The sequence below is a fragment of the Schistocerca cancellata genome, chromosome 2 (assembly GCF_023864275.1).
Source record: "Schistocerca cancellata isolate TAMUIC-IGC-003103 chromosome 2, iqSchCanc2.1, whole genome shotgun sequence".
In the NCBI taxonomy this organism is placed as follows: Eukaryota; Metazoa; Arthropoda; class Insecta; order Orthoptera; family Acrididae; genus Schistocerca; species Schistocerca cancellata.
In genome coordinates this window covers 396,173,784-396,189,561 of record NC_064627.1, presented here as the reverse complement: position 1 = coordinate 396,189,561, position 15,778 = coordinate 396,173,784, and the positions used below count along the sequence as shown (strand labels likewise).

The 15,778-nt window shown below is 38.6% G+C and overlaps 1 protein-coding gene across 1 annotated transcript in view; it reads left to right on the top strand.

Moving 5' to 3' along the window:
- LOC126161819 (E3 ubiquitin-protein ligase TRIP12) overlaps positions 1-15,778 on the top strand; it is a 247,236-nt gene that overhangs the window by 85,820 nt on the left and 145,638 nt on the right. The window contains exons 6-8 of the mRNA XM_049917919.1: positions 6,686-6,906; positions 7,117-7,299; positions 12,895-13,082. Coding sequence (XP_049773876.1) covers positions 6,686-6,906; positions 7,117-7,299; positions 12,895-13,082 — 592 coding nt within the window. The remainder of the gene's footprint in view (positions 1-6,685; positions 6,907-7,116; positions 7,300-12,894; positions 13,083-15,778) is intronic.

The following is a 15,778-nucleotide window of genomic DNA, read 5'->3' as shown; positions in this document are numbered from 1 at the left end:
ATGACAGGATGCAGTGTGTGATATGTGAACAAGTCATATTTATTATTGCATCCTGTTGTTGTTGTTGTGGTCTTCAGTCCTGAGACTGGTTTGATGCAGCTCTCCATGCTACTCTATCCTGTGCAAGCTTCTTCATCTCCCAGTACCTACTGCAACCTACATCCTTCAGAATCTGCTTAGTGTATTCATCTCTTGGTCTCCCCCTACGATTTTTACCCTCCACGCTGCCCTCCAATACTAAATTGGTGATCCCTTGATGCCTCAGAACATGTCCTACCAACCGATCCCTTCTTCTGGTCAAGTTGTGCCACAAACTTCTCTTCTCCCCAATCCTATTCAATACTTCCTCATTAGTTATGTGATCTACCCATCTAATCTTCAGCATTCTTCTGTAGCACCACATTTCGAAAGCTTCTATTCTCTTCTTGTCCAAACTATTTACCGTCCATGTTTCACTTCCATACATGGCTACACTCCATACAAATACTATCACCCATTAAATGTGTGATCTTCAGACCACCATGGTGAACAGGATCCTTAAGGGCTTTTGCGCTTGTTCACTATTATAACATTTGTATCTCTGAGGATCTTCCATTGTGATCAGACGTTAGTTTTGGATTAATGCTAGGATCCATGAGTTTTCATTGGTTCAGGGTGAGGGTACAAAACTTGTAGATATTGTATATACAAATTGAAGAAATTTATGAATGTTGTTACTATTCCCATAACAGAAATTTTTTGAAGTGGTGTAATCAGTTATTTCAAGTAAAGCAGTTATCAGTCTGAAAGCTAATTAGAACAGCGTAGTTCTTTTAAAGACACTTGGAATAATGTTTAGTGAGATGGCAAAATAAACATTAAATTTTTAAATTATAAACTCAGTTGCTGAAGTCTCATGACAGATGTCTGCAATAACGAGTTTTCATCTATTACTCGTTTTTTTCTGTACAGACTTATAACCAGTAAAGTACAGTTGAGCTGAATTTTGAGTGTGTGTTTTTACCGTTGTCTTAGATCCAAGATCAACTGCTGAGAAGCTGCAATAATATACACATTCTTTATACGCTTATCCAGTGCTCTGTAAGAGATTTCTCTTCTCATACTGTAGTTTGTCATCCATCCAAGAGTTTTCCATTCAGGTAAATGATTTAGAAATGCAGTGATATGTGATGTCTAGAATAATAGCCATAGGTATTAGATATGTGATCTCATTTACTGTTGGAACTGCCTGAAAATTCAATCTATTCGATTGTGAAATGACAACCAGTTTGGTCATTTTGATACCACATCAGTCCAGTATTGAACTCACTGACTATATTCAGGCACTGTACAGACCATGAAATTTCTGATCTACAAAATAGTATGGGACACTAGCCTCTTCTATGGCTTCCTTCAGGTTAACTATTGTAATGGTTGACATCAGTGACAACTTGGTCTTAAACATTCCACGTTGCGTGATGCAGATACGGGTAAGTTGTTTTCAATGAAGTGACTGTTGCCTGAACACAGTATTCATCTAGGCTTCTTACAGGATTTGTAGAAGTTTCAAAGGACAATACAATTCCACATTGTGTCCTCACAGAACATAAAGTGTTGTTACAGTATCAGTTCTGACCTTCTCTTGGTTTTCAAAACATTACAGGTAAATTTGTTACTGCTATAGGCAGATGGTTAACAACTTAGACATTCAGAAGGTGTAGGTTTGAAGTTCCTTCCTCATGAAAATCTTAGCAAAAGGACCAGCAACAACAGGTGTCTCGTAACTGTGAAGCAGATAATATGGACACTGATATTTGTTTACCCTTTGTAAATTGTCATGGAGGTGGAACTACATCGTGTTCTAACATGATGTCGATGAAGTGACAATTGCCTAGTTACCTGAAGAGGGTCGCATGATACAAAGGCACACATTTTTTAATTCTCGATTTATTTGCCACAAGTTCGTCTCCCTTGGACACACTGTGAAAGTCCTGAAATGTCTGCGTACAGTAATTCTTCATGTCTGACCTGAAATATAAGATTCAGAAAAATGCACAATAATATGCTGCCCCAAGGTAGCATTTTTGGCTGTCGGATTTTTACCAAAGGAGGATAACAATTCTCATTTCTGAGCCCTCCCCACTCTCCCTCCTCATATTCACTGGAACCTAACTGTTGAATTTCAAAATGGAAGAGCACACGTTAATTATTTCACACCCTCTCAGATCTGTCAGTGTTGGATACGCTACAATCTCTCATAAGTTTTTAGCGTTTGACACAGTACAATTTCACTTTTGCCTTTGCATCCACACCACTTGCACAAAAATTCTCTGAAATGTCAATTCGTGAAATAAAAGTATAGCCGTAACCTGTGAGAACTACTGTGTGTGTGCACCCACCATTGAGGTTACTTTTGTTCTCCACCTTTGCTCTTAAAAGTCCAAACTAGGACTGTTTTGCAGTATGGAGACTGTGATGCTCTTTATTAGTTTGATGCATCCTTGGGCCCTTGCACATTTGTTTGATTGGCTACTCAGAACGACTGCGCTTGCTGGATCCCTGATTAGCATATTCTCACAAGCATTGTCTTTGGGTTGACATTACAATTTTCCTAGATGTGTTCATTCGTAGCATAAATGGAAAATTTAAGCTGTTGCGACACTGGTAGGTAGATGATTTTCTTGATGGAATTCCAGCTTGGGATCTATTGGGCAACCCACCTGAGGTTTAGAAATGTTAGTTAAGCTGCCCATTGTGAAGCCTGGGAACCTCTTAAGTAATACGTTAACAGTATTGGTAATGTTGAAAAAGTGTCTCACTAGTGGCAGGTCTTGACAGCATATTGGGCGTGGCCTCTTGGCACAGCATATACCATTTCCATAAGAGTACCATTGACAAAATCCCCTGCGAACAGTTGCGAGAGAACTCCAGTCAGTTAGGGATGTTGGTGATTTCTGAGACAATTGGTTTTTGGTTGCACCTGTTTTCATCTCCCATTTAACCTTACTGTTAAAACTGCTCAAAATGACCTGTTTTTGAAACAATCAGTTTTCAGTTTTTTATTGTTGTTGCTTCCAGTAATAAACAGACTCAATATTGAAAAATTCTGAAGAAGGTAGGAGAGTAAGAGTTAATGATAGATATAGGGTTGAAGCTTTGCCAAAAATTGGCCTCGCTGTCCCCAGCGAAGAGAGTCAAAGGTGTAGGGGACATGCGTGCCAACAGTGAGATTGAAGGGTCACAAGTTGATGGCTTCCCTGCATTGTCACTTTTGGATGGTATGAATTATTATCCTGAAGCAACTGCGAAATTAAGGATTCAGTTATTACCCTGAGTTTAAGACATGTCACTAAAGTCAAACTTCCTTTTTTTCCAAGGAACGTTGTGGTAATTTTCTCCCTGTATGAAGTTGCAAGTTTGTTGTGTCTCCTCTTGTTTTTAATCGTTTAAGCAAAATGAGCATTCTACTTTGTAAAATACTTCCAAACTAGGGATGGTGCCATTTTTCAATACACCTGTTGTCTGAGGACGACGACAAAAAACTGCCCAACCAAATGGGGGCAAGTGTCACACACTGCATGTACACATGTACTCTCTAATAGGCCACACCACAGGACAGGTACATTATTGTCTCTGCAAACCTACTCGTACATCATGTTTGTTGAAAGTTTCTAATCGTAGGCATTATTATTAAAATAGTACTGATCACTTTTGCCAATTTAATCGGGTTAGTTTTTCCCATCCTTAGTATCAGCACCAAACCGTTTTCTACAATGTTCTTGGCTGTATTTGTATGTATCTCAGAATTAGCTGATCAGTCTTTAAGATAGTCTGTGTAAATGTGAACCTGGTTATGGTATTTAAAAACTGCAATTTTTATTCAGGAGTGTGCTGCCAAAATGCATTTTACAATTTTGAAACAGCAGTATGATGAAGACTATCAACAATTGCATTCTTTGTGTGTAAAAATTTGCACAGATGTTTCTTTAATAATGTTGGGAATATCTGAACATAACAAAGTGAAATTTTTGTATCCAGTTGTGGAAAAAAAATGTTCATAACGAATGTCTCATGTAGTGCATTAGAACTAGTCATTCTGAGACAAGAATCCAAAGTTACCTAACTATTAGGGAAATTAAACAATGGAAAGTCCATGTTGGGATATCCCTCCGGGCCCCACAGCCCTCTGACAATGCACAAGGTAGCCTTGTTTGTCTGTACACTCCATCAGGCAGCATTGTTTCCTCTTCCCCCACCCACACACTGCTATCCCTGCCCCCTTCCATGTTTTGCTATAGATTGTTGCTCCCATTCAACATGTTTGTTTCAGTCTGGCCTAAGCAACCAGGACGTGTGTGAGGTGTGCTTGGTTGTGTGAACGCATGTGTTTTTCTTTTCTGACGAAGGCTGTGTCCGAAAGCTTATGTTGAACAGTCTTATTGTTCTGCCTGTCAGTAATGAGTCGTCTTCATGGTGAGTAGCAATCTGTCTTTTCCATACTTGTAAATATCAGGGAGACATTTTCTGGGGCAAAATTTACCGCCGATAAGCAGTCCACTTCTGGAAGATAAATTTTGCAACTCGCACAAATAAACTATTAGAGAATAAAGACGTTATAGTAGAGCCCTCTATGACAATTATTTTCATTAAAAAAACTGTCTTGATGACGTTGGTTGCACCTTGTGATGCAGTGGGTATTACATCAGAAATCTTAAAAATTGTGTGCCTGATACCATCCCAACTATTGGATTAGTTGTGGCAGCTGCAAGAGATGCAGTTTTAACGATCCATTGAAAAATACCACTTCAAAAATAGCATCTTTTTGTATCCTCTTAACAAAATTTCAGAAACCTTGGCTTTGGAGGATCTCCTAAAGACAAAACAAAGCATATTGTCAACTAAAAATTTGTGCAATTGTCTGTAAGTTTGTAGGTGTGTACCATTAGGCCACTTGGCTTAAAATAGTCCAACTATTTTTGGTAGGTAGGTTCTCTGTGATAGTAATACTCATTATCGATTACGATGCTCCTGCTTTAACCATTAACATTCTGTGAAGCGAGCTTCTCTTTGGCATGTGGCATGGCTAACAATGTGTGAAAGTCGTCATTGATGCAATAGAAGACTTATAAACTCCATAATATCTTTGGGAAAGATCCTTAGTAGATGAATTGTTTTGTGAAGCTTCTTATGAAATAAATGGTTACTAACATAAGAACTACCTGGTCTGCAAATCTGAAATGTTTTATGTTTTGGACAACTGGCTCAGAGCTATCGCAGGACCTAACTTGTCCACAGGTCTCCACTGCCAGGGCAACCAGCTTTATCATATGAGGAAATCAGTATTTCCCTAGATCAGACATTTGTTAGTAGTTACTCATTACACACATTTTAACCATAAAAGGCTTGTAAATGATTGATTGCGAAATCTGTAAGTAGCAAAAAAGCGAAACAGTAGTTCAGGACATTGTCCCTTTCCTCACTCTCCTTGCACCTTATCCCTCGTAAATGGAGAAATGTCTGTGGATGATTTAAGAATGACTATTCTTTCTTCAGATTATTTCAGGCTATTAATTGTGCTGCTTTTAATATGACTATGCTGTAAGACAGTGCAAAACATTTGTGCATATGAAGCTGAGGCAAGAAAAAATTCACATGATTAAATCTCATACGATGTGACAGTCCACACAACTTACATTGCAGAAGGCATAATCTGCAGTGATTGTGTGGCAAGTTTTTGAGGGCTTTGAGATGATGAGATTCTGATTCTGACAACTGGAGTTCTGCTTTATGGTGAACAAGCATTTGCACAAGTCAGCTGTGTTCTTGGTTGTGGTTGACAATCGCGACGTGCAGTGTCATACAGCCTAACAATGTTGTCAAATAACCTTGATCAGGAATTTTGAGAACTGAAGGAGAGTGTCTCCATGTTTCATTTATTCATGATCCTCTACTGATTGATAGTCTCTACAGCAAGACAGCTTGCTAGCAAATTAAATTTATTTTTCTTGATGTAAACTCTTGGAGTGTAAGGCTGATTAGTCTACTTATTTGACTGGTTATTAAGCCTAGAGTTTTTGGATTTGTGTGAGCGTTATTTTCTGCCATCTTGGATCTGTAAGGACCTTTTTATGGCTCTGACAGAAACTTCAACAGATTGAAATGATAATTGGTAGTAGTCTTGCACTGCATCTTGAAGTTCATAAATGCCTTTCACAATCACCACATGTTTACCATCAACTGTCACAGGTCATATTTTGAGGCCAGCTTAGTTTGGGTGTATTTTCATCCACCTTGTGTATTAATTTAACAGCTCAATATAAAATATCTTTCAACTCATAAGAGGGAGTGTTCGGAAAAGCAGTTGGTAGTACATTGAACTAAATTAAATGCATCATTAAACACAATCTACCTATAGTGTGGCCCATGATATTTGAACTGTTGTAATACATGTTCTTCACGTGTTAAATATTTTGAATATCAGATCATCCACCTTTATCATGTGAACACCCTAGCAAAAAATTCAAGTTGAATTAAGGTAAACAGTGTAACAATTGTTTATTGAAGAAAGTGTCACAGTAGGATAATCTGTTAGAATTTATAGTGGTTGGGCAACTAATTGATTTCATATGTCTGCTACCACACAAAAGAATTTTTTTTGTTATAAGTTGAGATGACGCAGGACTGTGACTTGTGGCAGTGTTTGCAGCCGCCGCTCGTCCCGGGCTGGAAAAGCCTCCTTGCCTGGGGCCACTGCTGCTGCCGCTGCGGCGACAGCGACAGCGACGGCTGCAACATCATCAACTGCTTCAGGAGCTGCCATGTCCTCTGGTACCCAGGAAACAACGGGATCAGAATCTCATCCAACAAACAGTGTTCCAGGGGGCAATCAAGTTCCTGTTGAAGAGCCTGCAAGTGCTGCCTCTGCAGGTGAGTGCAAATTAAAATTATGAAGTAAACCAAGTATGTTGTTGCTATTCTGTGTAAGTAGTTAATGTTTGATGTTTCAGTGTAATGTGACTTGGTTGTCAAATTATTCAAACCTCATAGGTGTCATTATTTTTTTCTCACATAGTTTTTAGAAACAAATTAAGGCAACTTTACAATGTGTATAACAAATTGTCATGTATGATTTGACAGTTCCATCAGCATCGGGTATTCCTTCAGGAATGCCGTCAAGTGCTCCAGACAGTGAGAGTGATGATAGTGAAGTAGGACGTTTGCAGGCACTTTTGGAAGCGAGAGGACTGCCACCTCATTTATTTGGTGCATTAGGACCTCGAATGCAAACCCTTCTGCATCGTAGTATGGGTGCCAGCTCGTGTAAGGCATCTTTCTTGCTATATTTGTGTCTCAGTCCTGACTGTGTGTGTGTGTGTGTGTGTGTGTGTGTGTGTGTGTGTGTGTGTGTGTGTGTGTGTGTGTGCAAGTAATATATAAAGTTTTTTTAATAATAAGTTAGAAGTTTCCCATGTGAGTATTGAAGGATAAAAGATGTGTTACAGCTGAGATGCGTACTCGGAAATAAATATTGAGAGTCTATTCCTGCACCTTACATTGTGCTTACTTATCTTCCAAAGCAGTAAATTCAGTGACAAAGAAGTAAATTTGGTATTTATTTCTAAGTATGCTTATTTGCTGTGTAATATTTTTCAAATGTGAATGTTCAAATGCTGAAATATAAGCTTTCATTTTGAAAAGCTGAAAGTCATTAATTTTAAATATGTTTACATGCATGTAATTTTCAGTTTGTGAGTAGATTACTTTGTTATTCTGATGATTTTTGTGTTTGGTCATTTTTGATATACAACAAGACCAGGAACTTCTTGTTCTATGTGGAAAAAAAGTTAAGGCTTTCTTGTCATAACATTATTTGATAGCTTCATTATCTTAATTCTGATGAATGCATGTTCTAATATGTTTCAGTTTCAGAATTTAAATTGTAAATTTGTGAGAGTGCTGAATTTTGGGGTGAATGAAGCTTGGGTGAAAAGAGATTAGGATAAACAGACTGTGTGTGTTTCATATGCATTACTTTGTTCAGTCCTTCAGCATTTTAATCAGTCTGTATTCTCTCTCATTATTAGTTGACTTTCTCATGCCGTGTCAGTCCTCTTTCATTTATTGTGTTTAGTTGCATTTTTGTTCTGCTGGGTGTATGTTTTTCTTAACTTGTATCACACTTCTGGAGTATATGAATTTCCTCTTGACTTGAATTTACTTGTTCTGTCACAGTTCTGACAAATGGTTTTCTCATTATCAAAATGATGTTCACACCCAGAAAATTTGATTTGTGTTATGGGATAAAAGAGAGAGAAGCTTATAACAAGAGAAGTATATGCATCTGTCAGTAAAGAACATACAAGATGTAAATCTCATAAATTATTTGCTGCACCAAAACTAAATTTTCAAAATTCAGACTAAGTTTGTTGTTCAGATGGAGAACATAAAATCAAAACTTAATACAGCAATATGTAAGACACTAAAATATCTCAGTACAGCATAGAAAAAATGACAGAAAGCAACAGAGGAAAATGTTGGCAAATGGAAACAAAGCAAGTACCAGGGAAAATGACACAATTTATACAATTCTTGCCAGAAGATTGAGACAGTGAAACCACGGACAGGACAGTTATGTGTATTTCAATGAGTGTAATCAATTTTTCAAAATATAATCATATAGACAAAAAATATTCGCACCAAGCAACAGCAGGAGAAACACATACATACCAGTATTTAAATTTGCAAGCTTTCAGAGCCATTGGCTCCTTCTGGCAGGAGAGTTGAAGGGGAAGGAAGAAGGGTGCAGGAAAAGGACTGATGAGGTTTTGCAAAATGGGGAGGGTTCGGTAAAGTTGCCCACATTCGTGGGTCAGGGGAACTTAACTGAATGGGATAAGAAGGAAAGATTGATTGATTGGGGACTGCATCAGACGAGATTTGAAAACCCGGGAGCTTGAAAGGTGAAAGATAGGGTAATATGCAAGACAGAGATTACTGACTAAACATTGTGCTTGAGTCAGTAAGAATGGAAAGCTGAGTGCATCGTATGTGACAGAGATGGGAGAGGGGAGAAGGGGCAGGGAAAAACAGACAGGTAAGAAAATGAAAGATTTAGAAAACTAAAGGGAGTGACGAAAGGAATAGTTACTGTGAAGAAACACTAATACAAAAGAAGTTAACATAAATTAAGGCCAGGTGGTGGTGCCGAGAACCAAGGACATATGGTAATGCCAGTTCCCACCTACAGATTTCTGAAAAACCGATGTCTGGGAGGAGAATCCCCATGGTGCGTGTGGCGAAATGAGTGCTGAGGTCACAAATGTTACGTAAGGTATGCTGTACAACAGGATATTGTGTGTTCCAGTATACACCATCTGCCTATGGCCATTCATCCTGATGGGAACTCGGTAGCAGTAACACTGATGATGTGAAAGACCAAACAATGTTCACATAGCAGCTGCTATACAGCATGTGTCACATCATAGGTGGCTTTTCCTTTGTTAGTGTATGTGTTATCAGTTACAGAGCTGGTACAGGAGGTGCAAAAAGAGTGCATAGGGCTAGTCTTACTGTGGTGACAGTCAGAGGTAGGAGCCATAGGGTAGGGAAATGGGTAAAGAAGGAGCTCAGAGTCTGGCAATGATATTGCGGGGGTTAGGAGGGTGACGAAAAGCTACTTGAGGTGTGGTGGGAAAAATGACAGACAGAATGGTCCGCGTTGAAGTAGCCAATTAATACATTAAAGCTCAGAATAATACTGAGCAATAAAAGGGGTGTACTCCTCAGTTGTTTGTTGGGAGGATCAGCAGTGCCAAGATTGGCTGTGCTGAGATAGGAAATCTGTTTTTTAACTAAGCTGGAGGGGTAATTACATCTACTGGAGGCTGAGGTGAGACTGGTGGTTATTGTTGTAAAGTGTCTCCAACTGAACAACTGTATCTGTGAAATCTGTGCCCACCCCAGTCCCACCACACACCTTCCTTGCCAAAAACTGATGCCATCTCCCTCTTTACCAACATCCCCCACGTACATAGTCTGCTGCGGAACATGAACATTTTCTCACTCAGTGCCCATCTGATTCCAAACCTATGACATGCTTCCTGCTCAGTTTAATTGACTTCATACTTACCAACCACTACTTTACATTTGAAGGACAAACACAGGAACAGATCAGGGGCTCAGCCATGGGAACAAGGAATGCTTTCCTGGGATCCATAAGCCTTTAGCCCCTGTTTTATTTTTAGATACATTGACATCTTTGCTGTATGGGTTCATGAAGCTGAGGCTGATTTAAATACATACTACCAGTTAAATTCCAAAACCCATACCACTTTCTTTGACATTGACCTCATCCTCAATGAAGGTCAGCTACACACTTCTGTTCACATTAAACTTACTATCAAACAACATTATTTTCATTTTGACAGTTATCATCCTTTCTGTGTCAAACGTTCACTCCCATCCAGCCTTGGCTTTCGAGACACAGTTTGTTCAGTAGCAAACTCTTTACAGCATTATACCACCATTCTCAACTCAGCCTTAATTTGACATAATTACCCCACCAGCCTAGTTCAGAGAAAATTTCCCAGGCTATCACACACATCCTGGTACTGTTGATACCTACCAGCTACTTCAACAAGACCATGACTTCAGAAATTCAAGTCTTTTAATGAAGTCCATTGTGTTCATTTTGTCCACCACACACAGAATAGCTTTTCTAAATGATAATTAATTGAAACCCTCAGCTGCCGACAGGTGTTGTTGATATACCTCGATGGGAGCAGCTGAAAATGTGTGCCCCGACTGGGACTCGAACCCCGGATCTCCTGCTTACATGGCAGATGCTCTATCCATCTGAGGCACCGAGGGCGCAGATGAATAGTGTAACTGCAGGAACTTATTCCTTGCATGCTTCCCGTGAGACTCACATTCCCAGCTGTCCACAACCTACATATGTAATTTTCCTAATAGATATTTGCCCATCCACTCATTACTCGCGCACACTAAGGTTACGATTTCCGTAAGAGTTTGGGCAACCTGTACAAATGCACACATTTTCAGCTGTCCCCATCGAGGTATATCAAAAACACCTGTCAGCAGCTGAGGGTTTCAGTTTATCATCATTTATTCTAGAGAAGCTGCACGGTCATCAGTGGTATCTGTTCCTTCAAGAACAGTTGCTATCTTCATATATGAATAGCGTTTTGTTGCCCTACCAATCTCCGCAGTATCCTTGTCGGGCACTGTGCTCCTTCCACACCCATTTCCATACCCTATGGCTCCCATTCCTGTGACAGTCCCCACTGTAAGGCTTGCCTGTGCAACCTCGTAGCCCAACCCACACAAGCTCTGTAACTGGCAGGACATACACTACGTATGAGTATACCAGCTGTTATGTAAAAACTGTTTGGCCCTCTCCGTCAACGGGACTACCACAAAGTTGTTGTTGCGATGAATGAGCATAGGCAGAGGGTGTACCCTGGCAACACACAAACCTGTTGTAGAGCATGCTCTACATGATAGTCATGACGTTGGTGCCTGTTTTGCCACATGCACCATGTGGATTCTTCCCCCAAACTTGAGTTTCTCGGAACTTCACAGGTGGGAACTGGTATTACCACATGTCCTTGGATCTCACCAGCCAGCTGGCCTTAATTTACATTAATTTCTTTGGTCTCAGCATAGTAACTAATCCTTTCTTCACTCCCTTTTAATTTTTCTATATCTTTCATTTTCTGACCCCCTCCCTCCCTCCCTGTGTGTGTGTGTGTGTGTGTGTGTGTGTGTGTGTGTGTGTGTGTGTCCTCCCACCTCTATCACATACAATGCTCTTATGAACTCTTGCATGATGTTTTAGTCAGTAGTGTGTATGTTACTTAAACATCGTCAGGTGCTGAAACTATTACTTCTTGCGTATTAATGAACTTTTAGTGGACAGGGTAATAAGAGGCGGTCAACACCCCAGGTAATAGAATTTTGCACTCATTTGGCAGCACTGAAATTACAAAAACTTCTGAAAGGCAATTATTCTAGGCTACACTGTAATATTTTACATATGTTAAGTTTTATAACAGTGGAGCATTTGTGAAATAATGATTATGATGATGATCTGTTGTGGAGAACCTTAGAAACCCATATACAATTATTTTCAAATGATTTTAATGTTTGAAATTAGTAAATTCTTTGCCGTAACTTTGGTGTATGGTAAAATGTACCTAATGTAAATTAGTTGGTTTCATGCTGGTTTCTCATGAAGAACAAACCTATAAGTCACTTTAATCACTCGGCATAAGGCATTTCATTCATTTTGAACACTATTGCTTCATGTGAGATTTTGCTCTCTTACCTCGTGCTTGATACATCTAAGTTATGCAGATATACCTCAATTGGGCAGTATAACTCCCTTACTTCTCGAATACTGTTGAGGCTCTCCAGCATAGTTTGGTGTACTCGCACATTATGAGAAGACAAATCGCAACAGGGTAGTTGAAGCTTTGAAAGGGGCTATAAGAGAATATCTGGCTAGTTCATTTACCAATGGAAGGGTGCCATAGTTGGAGACTTTATCTAGTGCTTTATTTTTAACTTGTTGCATAGCTTTTGCTGAAACATTACACAGGAAGAAATGGATGCATGCATTTTTTTAAATGTGAAAATTTCAGTAGCCAGCATGGCAGACCAGTTGTTCGTGCAGTTTTAATCTGAGCATGAACTGGAAATAAGAATGCATTAAAAAGTGCAATTTATTTTAACTGTGCAATGTTAAATTATTGTGTTTGTTCGGAACTGATAATATATAAATCAAGAAAACCTGTCTGCAATGGTACTAATTCTGTGGTGTAGTAAAGCATTGTGCAGTGCAACGAGCATGAAAATCTTAAATGGGCCAATTTGATGGTGCTGTGCATGTTGCAGCTTCCAAAGCACAACAGCTACTTCAAGGTGTTCAAGCGACAGGTGATGAAGGGCAACAGCTTCAGGCTGTTATGGAGATGTGTCAGATGTTGGTTATGGGAAATGAGGACACGCTGGCTGGATTTCCGGTGAAACAAGTTGTACCTGCACTTATTACACTTCTTGGGATGGAACATAACTTCGAACTGGTAAGTATAATGATTTTGTTTATGGAATCTGTGAATGATTGAATGTGCCTTTTGGTGGTTCAACATCTCTACTATTTGTGGTGACTTTACTTCTTAAATTAAATACACCAGTGTGCACTAAATTTCTCAATCTTTTCCCTCTAATATTCTATTCTTAATTCCCGTATTCTATTCTTAATTCCCGTATTGATTTAACAGTCAAAAATTAAGATCCATTGAGTTACACTGGAAAATATAATGTACTCATGAATGAGTAATGTACTGTATTTTAGAACTCTGTGGGTAGTGTTGAAATCAAGGCTGTTGATCTGAAGTTTAATCTGTTAATATTTTGTTATACCATAGGTTTAGCTTCCTTTGACATTATGTGACACAGTGGAAGATATTATGATTTCAGAAGTCACTGCATTTCTTCACTTTATTGAGGGGAAAGGGTGCAGCAGTTTTTGTCACCGTGCATAAAAAAATAATCCTTGTTTTAGCAAACAAGTACAGATTTGTCTCCATAACTTTTCTTCACTTTCTCACTTATCAAGCTACAAAAACAGTCCGATCCAACACTTCCGTGCTCATAGTCAGCTAGAAATTAGCAATAGCAGACCCCATCTCAACCCTGATGACATAAACAGGGCTTAATATACCTGGTGATGTCAGTTGCCCATACCCAGGACCTCATCCTCCCTCTCCCACACAACTTCATAATCACAATAGTGTATTTTTCACCTGCTCAAATTCTAGCCGAGTGTTGGCTTTCTAATATTACATGTAGTTTTGCATGGCTGAGTGATACTAATACACCCACTTGAATCTCTTCGTACTGTTGGTTTGTTCATCTGTGGACCAAATAAATCAGCGGCAAACAGAACATGCCATTGTATATTATGCAAGTGAAGAAAGGGAGCCTGAAATTTTTATTAAGTTTTTCATTTTGTCACAGGAGTTGTCATCTTCTTCAAATTAGTAAGAGGCAACACTGTTAGACTTGCAATTATAGAGCCACACTGGATTGGTAACACAATAAAATGTTGAACTCGAGATGAGGACTGTCTTGAATAATAAAGCTGTCAGCACATCAATAATCAACTTTATTTATGCCAGTCAACATAACAAAAATTGGAAGCAGAGAGTAATGAAATAATACATCTATTAACATGATCAGACATGAATTTTTTTCAAGCAAACAAAGCATTATAGATGACATCAAAGTCAAATAACTAAGAAATCTTACCTGCTTCTTAACCTACAGGGAGCATTTAATTTTTTGCTTAGCTATTTTTATTGCTGTCAAACAGTTTTATTTCAGTTATGACTTCTTTTGTTCTTTCAGTGTTTTAATCTTAAATGTCAATCCCATTTTATTCAAAACAAAAAATATCTTTGTAACTGTATTGTAGCTTTGAAGAATTTGCTAGTTAAATTGAGAGTTCATTTACTTTAGGATGTATTTATAGATCATAATTTAAAGGCATTGTCGTCCATAGTAAGTTTTATATTTCAAAAGCAAGTACCTAGTCAGGGTGTATGTGCCCCTGAACGTATGGGGAAAAAACCCATAAAGTTTTCATTGTTTCAGTTTCCAATTAAATTTTCCGTAAATTTTGGTGGAACTGATACTCCAATAAAGAATTTTACTTTAGCCTGCTACAGGAGAATAATACTGCAGCAACAAAACATAACTCTCTGCCAGACACACAAATGTGATTTACAGATTATTGATGTAGATAGAATAACACCGAAATAAAACTTTAATTACAAAGAAAATCCACAATTTACAGCAACAAAACACAGTGCACACACAATCATCAGTTGGCAACAAAATGTGTCAAAGGCTGTATAAAGACTGTACAATACTTCATAACAGTAAACTGCTTTCGAGAAGTATGATGTCAAAACTGTTTACATTTCTAACAGGTCTTAGGCAAAATATTGCAAATGTTGGTTTGAGAAGCATTACTTTCAAAGAAAACTTCCTTTTGTGCGAAATGAATTATGTTATGTGTGGGAATGTGTGAGTGCTTGACTCTTATTCAAACCTTTCACTTTGAGGGCTAGCCACTTAGCAGAATTCCAAAGCAGGAGACCAGCCATTTATGCAATTATTTAAAATTTTAGTGACACATTTGTGTTGATATATCTTATATGGTAACACAGGCTAAAAAGGATCGAGCTCGTGAATTCTTGAGCAATTTTACACATAATAGGCTCTTGTATGGAAAACTCAAAATGCTCAACAGCTATGTAACCCAAAAAATGTTTGGTGCACAGCAGTGAAATTTATAATTGTGCTTGTAAGAAATGTTCAGCTGTTGCGATGTAAGCAGTGCTGTCAGGATACTGCCTAACCACACCCTTGGGAAAACAGTAAAATATTTTTGACCCCCATTATGTGTGAAAGCGTAGCTTTCCTTGTAGCTGTACTGAACAAACATTAATTTAACCGTTAACTTAACCATTAACTTTTCCTATTTAATTGTTTGCACTTCTTAACAGTGATATTGCCATTGGCTGACTACATCACATGCCCTATGCTCAGAGTATTTGCTGTCATTGGCTGACAAGATCAGGTGACATGAGCTATGATCGGGTGACAAAAGCACATTGCACATCACTATCTAGATTTCAGTGCATCAGATGTTACCATGATGTGTCTGGTGAAATTATGTTGCTGCACATCAAAGATATTTCCAAACCCCCCC